Below are 14,887 nucleotides of genomic sequence, written 5' to 3' on the forward strand. Positions count from 1 at the left end.
TACACATGGTGGATATTACTAGTTTATCTAGCGTGTCCTGCGTTGCATATAATCGTTGTGGAGCGTATCGTTGCGCCAATGTGTACCTAACCATAAACATCAATACACAGAAGCATATATTTTTAAACCTGCATATTTAGCTAAAAGAAATCCAGGTTAGCAGGCAATATTAACCAGGTGAAATTGTGTCACTTCTCTTGCGTTCTTTGCACGCAGAGTCAGTGTATATGCAACAGTTTGGGCTGCCTAATTTGCCAGAATTTTACATAATTATGAAATAACATTGCACAACCTTCAATGTAACAGGAATATTTAGACTTATGGATGCCATCAGTTACATAAAATACAGAACGGTTCCGTATTTCACTGAAAGAATAAAAGTTTTGTTTGAGATGATAGGTCATTAATATGGTCGTATCTGGAAACTAAGGCTCGTATTTGTGTGTTATTATGTTATAACTAAGTCTATGATTTGATAGAGCAGTCTGACTGAGCGATGGTAGGCACCAGCAGGCTCGTAAGCATTCAATCAAACAGCACTTTTGTGCGTTTTGCCAGCAGCTCTGCTGTTTATGACTTCAAGCCGATCAACTCCCGAGATTAGGCTGGCGTAACTGATGTGAAATGGCTAGCTAGTTAGCGGTGTGCGCGCTAATAGCATTTCAAACATCACTTGCTCTGAGACTTGGAGTGGTTGTTCCCCTTGCTCTGCAAGGACCGCAGCTTTTGTGGAGCAATGGGTAACGCTGCTTCGAGGGTGGCTGCTGTCGATGTGTTCCTGGTTCGAGCCCAGGTAGGAGCGAGGAGAGGGACAGAAGCTATACTGTTACACTGGCAATACTAAAGTACCTATAAGAACATCCAATAGTCAAAGGTTAATGAAATACAAATGGTATAGAGAGAAAGTCCTAGAATTCCTATAATAACTACAACCTAAAACTTCTTACCTGGGAATATTGAAGACTCATGTTAAAAGGAACCACCAGCTTTCATATGTTCTCATGTTCTGAGCAAGGAATTTAAATGTTAGCTTTCTTACATGGCACATATTGCACTTTTACATTCTTCTCCAACACTTTGTTTTTGCATTATTTAAACCAAATTGAACATTTAATCATTTGAAGCTACATTTATTTTATTGATGTATTATATTAAATTAAAATAAGTGTTCATTCAGTATTGTTGTAATTGTCATTATTACAAAAAAAAGTTAAATAAAAATTTTGGCCAATTAATCGGTATCGGCTTTTTTTGGTCCTCCAATAATCGGTATCGGCGTTGAAAAATCATAATCGGTCCACCTCTAGCTGTGACTTCATCGTGGCCAGGGCAAAACAGAATCTAGCGACTTATCAAGCAGCCAATAGCGACTCAATGAACAATAGAGAGCAGTGCACTAACCACAGCAGAACAAAAACTGCGTTATCATGAACACATCGTGCCATTAGCAAGAACTTCACTATGCTAGCTAGGAGGGCATATCCAGCATTGAGTGTTTGAACTGGCATTGTTAGCAGATCTTTCGTTTCATATGGACTGATTTGAGACTGGTCAAGCTACTCACGTGGCTGACGTGAGTAAAACATTTAAACGTGGTAACCCTCGCAAGGCTGCTGGCCCAGACGGCATCCCTAGCCACGTCCTTAGAGCATGTGCAGACCGGCATGTTTACGGACATATTCAATCGCTACCTATGCCAGTCCATTGTCCCCACATGCTTCAAAATGGCTACCATTGTTCCTGTACCCAAGAAGGCAAAGAAAACTCAACTAAATGACTGCCGCCCTGCAGCACTCAGTTGTCATCATGAAGTGCTTTGAGAGGCTAGTCGAGGACCATATTACTCCCACCATTCAGGCCATCCTAGACCCACTTCAGTTTGCATAGCACCCCAATAGGTCCACAGACAATGCAATCGCCATCACACTGCCCTATCCCATCTGGATAAAAGGAATACTTATGTAAGAATGATGTTAATTGACTACAGCTCAGCATTCAACACCATAGTATCCTCCAAGCTCATCATCATCAAGCTAGAGGCTCTGGGTCTCAACCCCACCCTGTGCAATTGGGTCCTGGACTTCCCGACGGGCAGCCTCCAGGTGGTGAAGGTAGGAAACATATCCACTTCGCTGACCCTCAACACTGGGGCCCCACAAGGGTGCATGCTCAGCCCCCTCCTGTACTCCCTGTTCACCCACGACTGCGTGGCCATGCACTCTAACGCAATCACCAAGTTTGCAGACGACAACAGTAGTGGGCTTGATTACCAACAACAACGAGACAGCCTACAGGGAGGAGGTGAGAGCACTCGGAGTGTATATAAATGTTATATTATTATTATATTTAAATGTATTTTTTATATAAAATGGGTTTGCATTCTACACAATACCATTTTATATAAAATGGGTTTGCATTCTACACAATACCATTTTATATAAAATGGGTTTGTGTAGAATGCAAACCCATACATCTCAACACAGCCAGTATGCTTCCTCCAATCAGTCTACATTAGAGGGAGAATCAAGGAGCTTGCTGGCTACAGCACCAAGCCCTGTCCCTTCTGCCACAAGTGTTCATCTGCCCAAACATATTTGTGCAGGCATGGATGTGCCTAAGGAACAAAAGGGCACAGCATGGAGGCGTTGCTGTGTTGTTTGCAAGATGAAGTCTCCCATCACATGCACCACATGCTCAGTGACCCTCTGCTTTACATCAGAAAGAGACTGCTATGGCATCTGGCATCAGCAGCAGAATATTGTCTAGAGTTTTGGCAAAGTTGGTGGGGTTATATGGCAAAGTGGGTGGGGGCTAGGGTCAGTATGTTATATCTGGAGTACTTTTCCTGTCTTATCCAGTGTCTAGTGTGAATTTAAGTCTGCTCTCTCTTTCTCTCGGAGGACCTGAGCCCTTGGACCATGCTTCAGGACTACCTGCCATGATGACTCCTTGCTGTCCCCAGTCCACCCGGCCTTGCTGCCGTTCCAGTTTCAACTGTTCTGCCTGCGGCTATGGAACCCTAAACTGTTCATTTTTACTCGAGGTGCTGTCCTGTTGCACCTTCTACAGCCACTGTGATCTCCACCCGGCACAGCCAGAAGAGGACTGGCCACCCCTCATAGCCTGGTTCCTCTCTAGGTTTCTTCCTAGGGAGTTTTTCCTAGCCACCGTGCTTCTACACCTGCATTGCTTGCTGTTTGGGGTTTTAGGCTATATAAATAGATATATCTATATATAAATATATATATAAATAGATTTGATAGAGGACTGGGGGGTCTTCCAAATATTGAAAGTGTGTAAATAGGGGGGGGGCTAGAATACCAGTCTGGTACTTTGTATATAGTTATTTGTTTCAAAATGTATACCTTCACCAATTTGGCCACTTGGCCACATTTGGGCTACTTGTGTGGGACACCTGGGTGACCTCATGATAAATGTCATGTAGCACACTCATTTTGGAAGTTATCATTCTGAAACTTGTACTGTTGCCCTCTAATATTTTTCACTGAAATTGTTTCATTGTTTTATCTAAACCAGATCTATTGTGTGTTATTCTCCTACATTCAATTCACATTTCCACAAACTTCAGAGTGTTTTCTTTCAAACGGTACCAAGAATATGCATATCCTTGGTTCTGTGCCTGAGCTACAGGCTGTTAGATTTGGGTACGTCTTCAGGCGGAAATTGCACAAAGGGGGAGAGGTCTAACAGGTTAACCATGTGTATGTTAGCAAGCACATTAGCTAGGTATCTAACTTTCGTGCACATTTTACAGCAGCTCGGGCATTCAGGAGCAGAGTAAATGTGTCTTAAATGAAATATTTTTTTTTTGTTGCCATTTGAACGATTATAAAAATGGTTGAGCGCGTTCATTTGGCTGACATAACCATCATCCAAAACTCCATGGCCGTCACAGCCCTAGTTGAACATGCTACTGCTAATAACTGTAGTAGTTCAAATTCAAAGCTTACTGGCTAAACGCATTCAGTCCTCTATCTGAACAGCAAGCGACAACTCTTTGAAGTGGTGTTCATTTCCATAAAGTCCTTCTCAGCCACTGAAATCAGATGCATAGATTTTAACCAGCGCCATTTGAATGACCAGATTACATAAGAGACCAAATCAATCTGATGAGGCCCAAACATTTTACCTCACAGAAATGACTCAGAGAAATGGAGGGTATAATTGTAGATATACTGACAACTGCACATCTTAAACTAGTCTATACTTCAGGGCTGGAGTGGTAGCCTCCCTCACAACAGTGTTCATAAAGGCCAAGCTTGATCTTGATTGCTATACAATGCAATGACCACTTCTTTGAATGAGGAGGTTAAATAGCCACACCCTCTCATTCTATTTTGATGTGTCTGACAGTCAAGCAATATACAGGGAGGAGATGGACCATAGTAGAACTCCTCCTCGGGCAGCGGAGTACACTACAAAGGCCGTGGCATCATTAACTCAGAGCCCAACTAATTAGCCTTGTCAAGCTCTCTGGCAATAACACAGTCAATAATATAATGACAATCATTTTAGCTATGAATAGGGGATTGAAAGCCTCTCACTACTGCGCATTAGTAAATGTATTGAGCGTCATGAGTTTGTCCCAATTCAGCAAATCTTCTCCAGAGAATGGGAGAGGCCTCTAAGACTATTTCAGAACAGGGACAGGAGTAACTTGTCCACTCAATCACAATCTAGGCCAGAACCAGAAATGTGTCACATAACTTTATCCTCCTCCGAACACAGAGGTACAGCCTATCAAATCAAATGTCAAACATGAACAGCTTGACAGCTCAAGCCCACCCGGGACTTGTTTATGTGATCTGCCTAATACTGGATGTGATTTACAGGCTAGATTCCTGACCATCACCATGTGTCCTTGCTGCTGGTGATATTTACAGCAGTGGCATTGAATATCAGCCAAAAGCAGTGGTTCTCAAAACTCTCCTCAAAGACCCCCAACCATTCCATGCATGTGATCTATTCCAGAGCTAGCACACCTGATTCAACTTGCCAACTATTCATCAAGCCTGTGCCTTCATGAATCAGGTGAACTAGTTGAGGGCTACACCCAAACAAAATTGTGAAACATCTGTGGGTCTCCAAGGAGAGGTTTGAGAACCACTGAGCTACAGGAAGGGGTAAACACCCCTACTCTTATGATAAGTGCCATGGGATCTTTAATGACCACAGAGTCAGGACACCCGTTTTATGTCCCATCCGAAAGACAGCATCCTACACACTGCCCTGGAGCATTGGGACATTTTATTTTTTAGAACAGGGACCGACCAGGACTACACACACCCCTCATTCCAATAGTGTAACCTAAGACGTAATGACATACAAGTACGAGCAATAACCAATTATTCCTATAGTACTGGACAAATGCCAGTTCATTATATTTTTCACCAGAATAAAGTCAGATTATATAGAAATCCATCATGAGGTTGGAGCTGTGGGCATCAGGCCTAATGAAAACTTAGGGGCTTGCATTTTCTAAATGGTGGCACACGTCCCACTGAATGTGGATCTACCATTTGTCTACCAATCGCTCAGCGCGTTGACATTTTCTGTGCAATTCTACATGTAAAATCCATACACAAGTACTCTCTGCAGGCAAATGCCATTGGTGTATATGAACCCTAAAGAAAACCCTATTGAGTATGGTCTGCCTTACAGGAGATTTGCACGTGCCCCAATTATGTTCATACTTATTCTGGACAGATATGAAACTTACTATGATCCTCATGTGCCGGAATTGGGTCATGTTATACTTACAAAAGATATGCAGGCTGCAAGAAGAAGAATCCTCACAAGCAGATCTTCAAACTGTTCAACCACTAGTTCCCATAAAGATTTTCCTAAGAGAACAAAATAGAGGTTTTGATAGCATCCAAATAATGGGATAACTTCAAATGTGGCATTGAAGAAGTACACTGAACAAAAATAAACAATTTACTTACCCTCCTCAGCAGGCAATTCTGCGAATCATCCAAGGGACACGACACCGAAAATAGAGAACAGTGAGAGAAATGTTACTTGAAACACTCGTTATGCCACTTCAATAGCAAAGTGACTTTTTCGTAACAGGTTAGAACTTACGCAGCAGGTTAGGATAAGGGTTAGTGAAAATGCTCTGGGAACCTGCAACGAAAACCACTGAATCAAAGTAGCGTGTAAAGAGAGTGTCCCGGAATGTTAGGACAGAACTAGCTAGCTGGGTTTCTCAACCATATGTGCAGTGGCTTCAGAAAGTATCAGCCTTAAATATTTCACTTCTTGTTGTGTTACAAACTGAATTCAAAATGTATTAAACCGATCTCACCTATCTCCACACAATACACCATAATAACAAAGTGAAAACTAGTTATAAATATTTTGCAATTGAATTGAAAATTAAATTCAGAAATATCTACATTAACATAGGTATTCACACCGAGTCAATACATTAGAGTCACCTTTGGCAGCAATTACAGTCTAAGAGCTTCGCACACCTAGAATGTAAAATTATGTATTTATTTAAATTTTGTTTTCAAGCTCTGTTAAGTTGGTTGTTGATCATTACTTGACAGCCATATACAAGTCTTGCCATATATTTAAGTCAATTTAAGTGTAAATAGCAACTAGGCCACTCAGGAACATTCAATGTCATCTTGGTAAGCAACTGCAGTGTGTGTGTGTGTGTATGTATATACACTTGGCCTTGTGTTTTAGGTTATTGTCTTGCTGAAAGGTGAATTTGACTCCCAATGTCTGTTGGAAAGCAGACTGAACCAGGTTTCCCTGTAGGATTTTGCCTGTGCTTAGCTTTATTCTGTTTTTTTTTAATCATACAAAAACTCTGGTCCTTGCCGTTGACAAGCATACCCACAACATGACGCAGCCATGCTTGATAATATGAAGTGTTACTCAGTAATGTGTTGGTTTTGCCCCAAATATAACTTTCTATTCACGACATAAAGCTAATTTCTTTGCCAAATGTTTTGCAGTTTTACTTTGGTGCCTTACTGCAAACAGGATGCGTTTTTTTGAATATTGGTATTCTGTACAGGCTTCCGTTACACTCTATAATTAAGTTTGTGCTGTGGAGTAACTACAATGTTAAGCCATCCTAAGTTCTTTCACAGCCATTAAACACAAACTGTTTTAAGGTCACCAGTGGCCTCTCATTGTGTAATCCCTGAGTCGTTTCTGTTCTATCTGGCAACGGAGTTAGGACACCTGTATCTTTGTAGTGACTGCATTAATACACCATCCAGGATGTGTAATTAATAATGGCACCATGCCCAATGGGATATTCAATGTCTGCTTTTATTTTTACCCATCTACCAATTTGGGAAGCATTGGAAACCTTCCTGGTCTGTGGTTGAAATTCACTGCTTGACTGAGGGACCTTAAATATAATTATGTGTGTGGGGTACAGTGATGAGGTAGTCATTAAAAAAGGCATGTTAAACAGCATTATTGCACAGAGGGAGCCCATACAACTTACACATTTTTACTCCTTAACATATTTAGGATTGCCATAACAAAAGGGGCTAAATACATTCCAGCCTTTCATTTGTACATTTCTCTAAACATAATTCCACTTTGACGTTAAGGAGTATTGTGTATGACAATATTTCAATTTAATCAATTTTAAATTCAGTCTAACAACAAAATGTGTGTGGGGGGGGGGGGGGGGGGGGGGGGTCTCAAGCGGTGTGAATACTTTATCTAGGCATTGATACGATGTACATCTTGGAGTTGAGAACCTCGACAACTGAACATGAACGTTTTCCGGGGAAAAAAAAACAAAAGGGAAATTACATCTAGATAGACGTGGACTGGGTGAACTAAACATAGCTAAGAAATAGGAATTTAACATCGTTTATAATCGGCAGATCATTACAAAATGTGCAGCATTTCTTTTCAGTTTACAGAAATAATTTCAGTCGTTTTTTTGTGTGTGTTTTTTTTAACACAGTCATTGTCAGCCTGAACATGCTCGTGACGTCAGCAGTATTTTTTCAAGCATGCCGGTTGCTTAAGAATGCTAGCTAGCTAACAGGCCGTGCACCGTGTTGCCAGGCAAGGGATATCACATTTCAAAAACATGTTACTCACCATTAGGTCCCCATTTTTCCCGCTGCCTCTTCACTTGGTCTACACCTAGACCTGTGCTTTCGTTCACGTTGAAATGACTGTAAACTTCCTCCACCGTCTTTGTGTGAGCGTTCTCCATCGTGAGTAGCCGCTCGAGGAAACACTAGCTAACTTAGCCGCTTACGTTAGCTGGACAGCTATCTAGATAGTTAATTGAAGAAACCTCAAGAACCCCACTGATTCTTCACTTATTTTGCGTCTTCCCCCAACTCACGCTGCCGAAAATGCAGAACAATCTCTTAATGTATGTTATCCCAAAAACGTATGTAGCTAACTTAATAGCCTCACATGCAGTCAAAAAAAACTGGCTAGTGTAATGACTGCGTTAGCCCTCCTCGCCACTTGTTACGAGAGCAATGCCTTACCCCCTCAAACTCGCCGGTTACAACGTTCCAGGCACAACAATGAAATATGGATAATTCATAGCTACCACCATCAAAACTATTTCATTTTTACCGGAGCAATAACTTAAGAAGACATGCGTAGTAAGTTAATGCAAGACGGAAGGTCTGAAAGTACTGCCTTGGTGGATGTCCGCAGTCTATTCCTTCTTGTGTGCTGCCGCGGTTTCACGACTATCACCATCAGCACCAATCGCATTTGTCCGCTACCAGTTCGCATGCTCAGAATACTGCGCTCGGTGTCCGCATGTGGAATGCGCTTATTGGCTGGAGAGACTCCGGAAATCCCTTTTTCTTCCAGATCTTTCTCCGGTGTCTCTGATCAGCTGACTCTCCTCAAATAAATAAATATATATATATATATATTACAGCCCATTAAAATAAAGTATGTGGTATTATTGAGAGCATTAATATAACAGTAATATTTTAAAGAGCTAGTAAAAACTAGATTATCTGTAAAGTCTTGGCATATCACTTGAACAGAGGGGGGAAAAAACACAAGTAGATAGGCTTATACGTGTCTGTAATTTAGGGATTTAAGAAAAGTGAACATCTTATGCTGAATGCTCTTTCTTTTCTTGATTTAGCATAGCCCACTACAACTGACAGCTAGTATTAATCCAAACACAAGTGTACTAAGGTCAGCAAGACACAAATTAATAATAGTATCAAAATCAAATTTGCTCAACCCATTTGATAAGAGCTCAGTTGAAAATTAATGTTATGTTGGAAAGTAGACCTGGGTTGTGAGCTATGATTCAGATAGGTCAGTTTTCTATTGTTTGTACAGGATGGTTGCATTGGTGGACACCAGCATGACATTGTGGGACGTATGGGCTTCTGGAGGTCAATGGCATCTTCAGTGTTTTCATAATAGCTTGGTCCAGATTATTTAGGAGAATTTGTGAGAATCCATCAACGCTGCCTGAAGAAGATTCTTGTAGTTGAAACGCGTTGCAGTTGTATGTCCTGATGTTATGTAAACCATGGGCTGATCTGCTCCTACTTACAGTATATGTATTCTTTGTCAATGTTATCTGTAAATATTTAACAAAAGTGTTCTGCATCGTACTGGCCGCCTACTTGTTTTCTTTCTTGAGAATCCCTCTAAAGAGTCCCCTATTCCCTATAAATTAACAAAAATGTAAACCGTTGACTCTGCTCATGTGAATCATTGACCTGTCACTTCTCCCTCACTCACAATAGTTGTTCTGTCAATCCTGGACATGAGAGGCTGCCTCCTCCATTCAAGGTCACGTCAGTCAGATGTTAAATAGTTCCTCAGCCTCCCCAGTGTGAGCCACTATGTGCTGGCTCCTACTGTAATGTTCAGACCACCAATAGTAAATGGCTTGGATGAAACCCCTACTCTACAGGAAGATGATAGTCAGAGAGTGTAGAGGATGCAGTAACAGCTACCTTGCACAAAGTAACCCACTTTCAACACAAAGCAAGCAGTGGATAGTATTTTTGGTTGGTAGTACATGTTCATTAGGGAGTAGGATATGACGTGTGGGGGCTTGTATGTAGTTATTTAGGTGTCTTGGAGCCTCACTGTCGTCATGACATCACTAGCCTTTCTGTCTGCAATGGATTCCCCCCAGATACTGGTATTATTAGGGCTGTGAGAGATAAGTCCCATGGCCTGATAGATATGGACATAGATTCAGCACAGGTCACCCCATTACCCATAGGCTATCTATGGCCATATCAGTGTCTATTAGCAGGCAGCTAAAAATAATACCTGAAATTATGTTGCAGAGTCCTGTAAAGTTCTATTTCATTCTGTTTCATTGTCACAAGGGGGCAGTTTCCTGGACACAGATTAAGCCTAGTCCTGGAATAAAAAGCAAGATCAATACATAATTTAACATGCTTTTTAGACCAGGATTATGCGTAATCTGTGTCCAGGAAACTGCCCCAAGAAGTCTAGTCTGTACAGAATGTTGTGTGTGAGAATATCGCCTTTGAAAAGTTAAGCAGTGATGATTGACATTGGTCCCTGGTTGTGAGTTATACAGGAGTGTGGACTGTAGTAAGAGATGGTTTCTGTCTCTTGCAGCTGGCTATTGTCTGCTTGAGATTGTGGTTATTTATAGATACTGTGACATGGTTCAGCTGATGTGGGGTTGTTATGGCGATCTGCCAATTAACTTGTCCCAGACCCTTTTTGAAATGGCAGTAGATGTTTAATGCACATTACTTAATACAATGTAAAGGTTAATTAAAAGCTAAAGGTTATTGGTGTCTTATTGATGTTCAAATGGAGGGAAATTAATCATAAACAGTGAGTCCCCAGGATCAGTTTTGAGAGACACAGACACGCTGACTGTTGTAGATTTCACATCACAGTAAAATATCATGTCATGGCCATTATCTCAACAAACAATTGCCATCTGTTAGGTGAGTTTACTTTGCATTCTAACATTATCGAAAACCTTTATGTGATTGTATTTGACTCCGGGAAGAAATGTACATAGACTGCTGCCATGCACGTTTGATGGAATTGAGCCCTCTGGCCCTAACTCTTCAATGGGCATATATCTGTGCTAATCTACTGCACTCTAGTGGACATAGATAGTGCATTAAAATAGGGAATAATAAGGCATCCAAAATGTGTGTACTGGCAAATAAACATTTATTAATAAGATGCTTTTGTTTAAACTGTTTTGTAACAAATATTGAAGTGAACATACCGGTTGTAAAATATTCAAAGGAGCAATAACAAAAACAACAAATCCATTGGGATTTTACATCCCTTCTACAGAGATGGGCGAAACAATCCAAACCATAACACAAGTCATCACAGTTCACCAACACATTTTCCTCCTTTGCAGAAACCTTTAAGGGTAGGATCTTCATTGGTTCAGCTTTGTATAGAACTAGGTCTATGAATATATCTTCCAAATAAGTAGGTATAGGCTCAGTATTTTAGGTTTTAAAGTATGGAGGTGCTCTTTGTGTGGAAGACCATAAAGGACACCTCCCAGTTCAGACAAACCCTGATCCTCCCAGGTTTATGCTTTATTCTTGTAGCTCACCATCAATCTCCCCATACAACCAATGACTAGCCTTGTAGTTCTCTTTAGAATTGTCTTTCCTGCTTATGGATTCATTAGCCACTCCTACCAACCAGTTGACATTGTGCCCCACCTCCAAGCCTGGCATCCGCTTCCTCTCTCAAAAATCAGTGCAGCTTATTGAGATCCTCTTTTATCTATTTTCTATTTCCTGAACCAAGATGCGAGATGCCATTTTGTTTTCTCCTACATAATTTTTCTTCTTTCCTCCTGGCTTTCTCCACGGCTGTCTACCGCTGCATTTTTTGCCAGGTCTTTCGCACTCTATCCTCCCTTAAAATTACCTCCCTCTTCTGCCCCACCAAATTCAATACAAGAGAAATGACAGTCCATCATTACTTTAAGACATGAAGGTCAGTCGCAAAAACCATCAAGCACAATGATGAAACTGGCTCTAATCAGGACCGCCATAGAAAAGGAAGACCCAGAGTTACCTCTGCTGCAGAGGATAGGTTCCTGAAAGTTACCAGCCTCAGAAATTGCAGCCCAAATAAATGCTTCACAGAGTTCAGACACATCAACTGTTCAGAGGAGAATCAGGCCTTCATGGTCAAATTTCTGCAAAGAAACCACCACTAAAGGACACCAATAAGAAGAAGAGACTTGCTTGGGCCAAGAAGCATGATCCCGGTGGAAATCTGTCCTTTAGTCTGAAGTAGAAAATAGTAGAAAAACCCTTGAATGAGTAGGTGTGTCCAAACTTTTGACTGGGACTGTATATATACAGTGCCTTGCGAAAGTATTCGGCCCCCTTGAACTTTGCAACCTTTTGCCACATTTCAGGCTTCAAACATAAAGATATAAAACTGTATTTTTTTGTGAAGAATCAACAACAAGTGGGACACAATCATGAAGTGGAACGACATTTATTGGATATTTCAAACTTTTTTAACAAATCAAAAACTGAAAAATTGGGCGTGCAAAATTATTCAGCCCCCTTAAGTTAATACTTTGTAGTGCCACCTTTTGCTGCGATTACAGCTGTAAGTCGCTTGGGGTATGTCTCTATCAGTTTTGCACATCGAGAGACTGAAAGTTTTTCCCATTCCTCCTTGCAAAACAGCTCGAGCTCAGTGAGGTTGGATGGAGAGCATTTGTGAACAGCAGTTTTCAGTTCTTTCCACAGATTCTCGATTGGATTCAGGTCTGGACTTTGACTTGGCCATTCTAACACCTGGATATGTTTATTTTTGAACCATTCCATTGTAGATTTTGCTTTATGTTTTGGATCATTGTCTTGTTGGAAGACAAATCTCCGTCCCAGTCTCAGGTCTTTTGCAGACTCCATCAGGTTTTCTTCCAGAATGGTCCTGTATTTGGCTCCATCCATCTTCCCATCAATTTTAACCATCTTCCCTTCCCTGCTGAAGAAAAGCAGGCCCAAACCATGATGCTGCCACCACCATGTTTGACAGTGGGGATGGTGTGTTCAGTGTGATGAGCTGTGTTGCTTTTACGCCAAACATAACGTTTTGCATTGTTGCCAAAAAGTTCAATTTTGGTTTCATCTGACCAGAGCACCTTCTTCCACATGTTTGGTGTGTCTCCCAGGTGGCTTGTGGCAAACTTTAAACAACACTTTTTATGGATATCTTTAAGAAATGGCTTTCTTCTTGCCACTCTTCCATAAAGGCCAGATTTGTGCAATATACAACTGATTGTTGTCTTATGGACAGAGTCTCCCACCTCAGCTGTAGATCTCTGCAGTTCATCCAGAGTGATCATGGGCCTCTTGGCTGCATCTCTGATCAGTCTTCTCCTTGTATGAGCTGAAAGTTTAGAGGGACGGCCAGGTCTTGGTAAATTTGCAGTGGTCTGATACTCCTTCCATTTCAATATTATCGCTTGCACAGTGCTCCTTGGGATGTTTAAAGCTTGGGAAATCTTTTTGTATCCAAATCCGGCTTTAAACTTCTTCACAACAGTATCTCGGACCTGCCTGGTGTGTTCCTTGTTCTTCATGATGCTCTCTGCGCTTTTAACGGACCTCTGAGACTATCACAGTGCAGGTGCATTTATACGGAGACTTGATTACACACAGGTGTATTGTATTTATCATCATTAGTCATTTAGGTCAACATTGGATCATTCAGAGATCCTCACTGAACTTCTGGAGAGAGTTTGCTGCACTGAAAGTAAAGGGGCTGAATAATTTTGCACGCCCAATTTTTCAGTTTTTGATTTGTTAAAAAAGTTTGAAATATCCAATAAATGTCGTTCCACTTCATGATTGTGTCCCACTTGTTGTTGATTCTTCACAAAAAAATACAGTTTTATATCTTTATGTTTGAAGCCTTAAATGTGGCAAAAGGTCGCAAAGTTCAAGGGGGCCGAATACTTTCGCAAGGCACTGTATATATATATATATATATATAGTGTCCAGTTATATATATATATACATACATACAGTGGGGCAAAAAAGTATTTAGTCAGCCACCAATTGTGCAAGTTCTCCCACTTAAAAAGATGAGAGAGGCCTGTAATTTTCATCATAGGTACACTTCAACTATGACAAACAAAATGAGAAAAAAAATCCAGAAAATCACATTGTAGGATTTTTAATGAATTTATTTGCCAATTATGGTGGTAAATAAGTATTTGGTCACCTACAAACAAGCAAGATTTCTGGCTCTCACAGACTTGTAACTTTTTCTTTAAGAGGCTCCTCTGTCCTCCACTCGTTACCTGTATTATTGGCACCTGTTTGAACTTGTTATCAAGACCAAAGAGCTGTCAAAGGACACCAGAAACAAAATTGTAGACCTACACCAGGCTGGGAAGACTGAATCTGCAATAGGTAAGCAGCTTGGTTTGAAGAAATCAACTGTGGGAGCAATTATTAGGAAATGGAAGACATACAAGACCACTGATAATCTCCCTCGATCTGGGGCTCCACACAAGATCTCACCCCGTGGGGTCAAAATGATCACAAGAATGGTGAGCAAAAATCCCAGAACCACACGGGGGGACCTAGTGAATGACCAGCAGAGAGCTGGGACCAAAGTAACAAAGCCTACCATCAGTAACACACTACGCCGCCAGGGACTCAAATCCTGCAGTGCCAAACGTGTCCCCCTGCTTAAGCCAGTACATGTCTAGGCCCGTCTGAAGTTTGCTAGAGAGCATTTGGACGATCCAGAATAAGATTGGGAGAATGTCACATGGTCAGATGAAACCAAAATATAACTTTTTGGTAAAAACTCAACTCGTCGTGTTTGGAGGACAAAGAATGCTGAGTTGCATCCAAATAACGCCATA

At 41.1% G+C, this 14,887-nt stretch overlaps 1 protein-coding gene across 1 annotated transcript in view; it reads right to left on the reverse strand.

Annotated features, from left to right (window-relative positions):
- LOC110509730 (sarcoplasmic/endoplasmic reticulum calcium ATPase 2) overlaps positions 1 to 8,775 on the reverse strand; it is a 42,713-nt gene extending 33,938 nt beyond the window's left edge. The window contains exons 1-3 of the mRNA XM_021590795.2: positions 8,110 to 8,775; positions 5,967 to 5,984; positions 5,782 to 5,864 (exon numbers count right to left, since the gene is read on the reverse strand). Of these exons, the coding sequence (XP_021446470.1) occupies positions 5,782 to 5,864; positions 5,967 to 5,984; positions 8,110 to 8,227 (219 nt within the window). The 5' untranslated portion in view covers positions 8,228 to 8,775. The remainder of the gene's footprint in view (positions 1 to 5,781; positions 5,865 to 5,966; positions 5,985 to 8,109) is intronic.
- Positions 8,776 to 14,887: the final 6,112 nt, after the last annotated feature.

The sequence above is a fragment of the Oncorhynchus mykiss genome, chromosome Y (assembly GCF_013265735.2).
Source record: "Oncorhynchus mykiss isolate Arlee chromosome Y, USDA_OmykA_1.1, whole genome shotgun sequence".
Classification (NCBI taxonomy): Eukaryota; Metazoa; Chordata; class Actinopteri; order Salmoniformes; family Salmonidae; genus Oncorhynchus; species Oncorhynchus mykiss.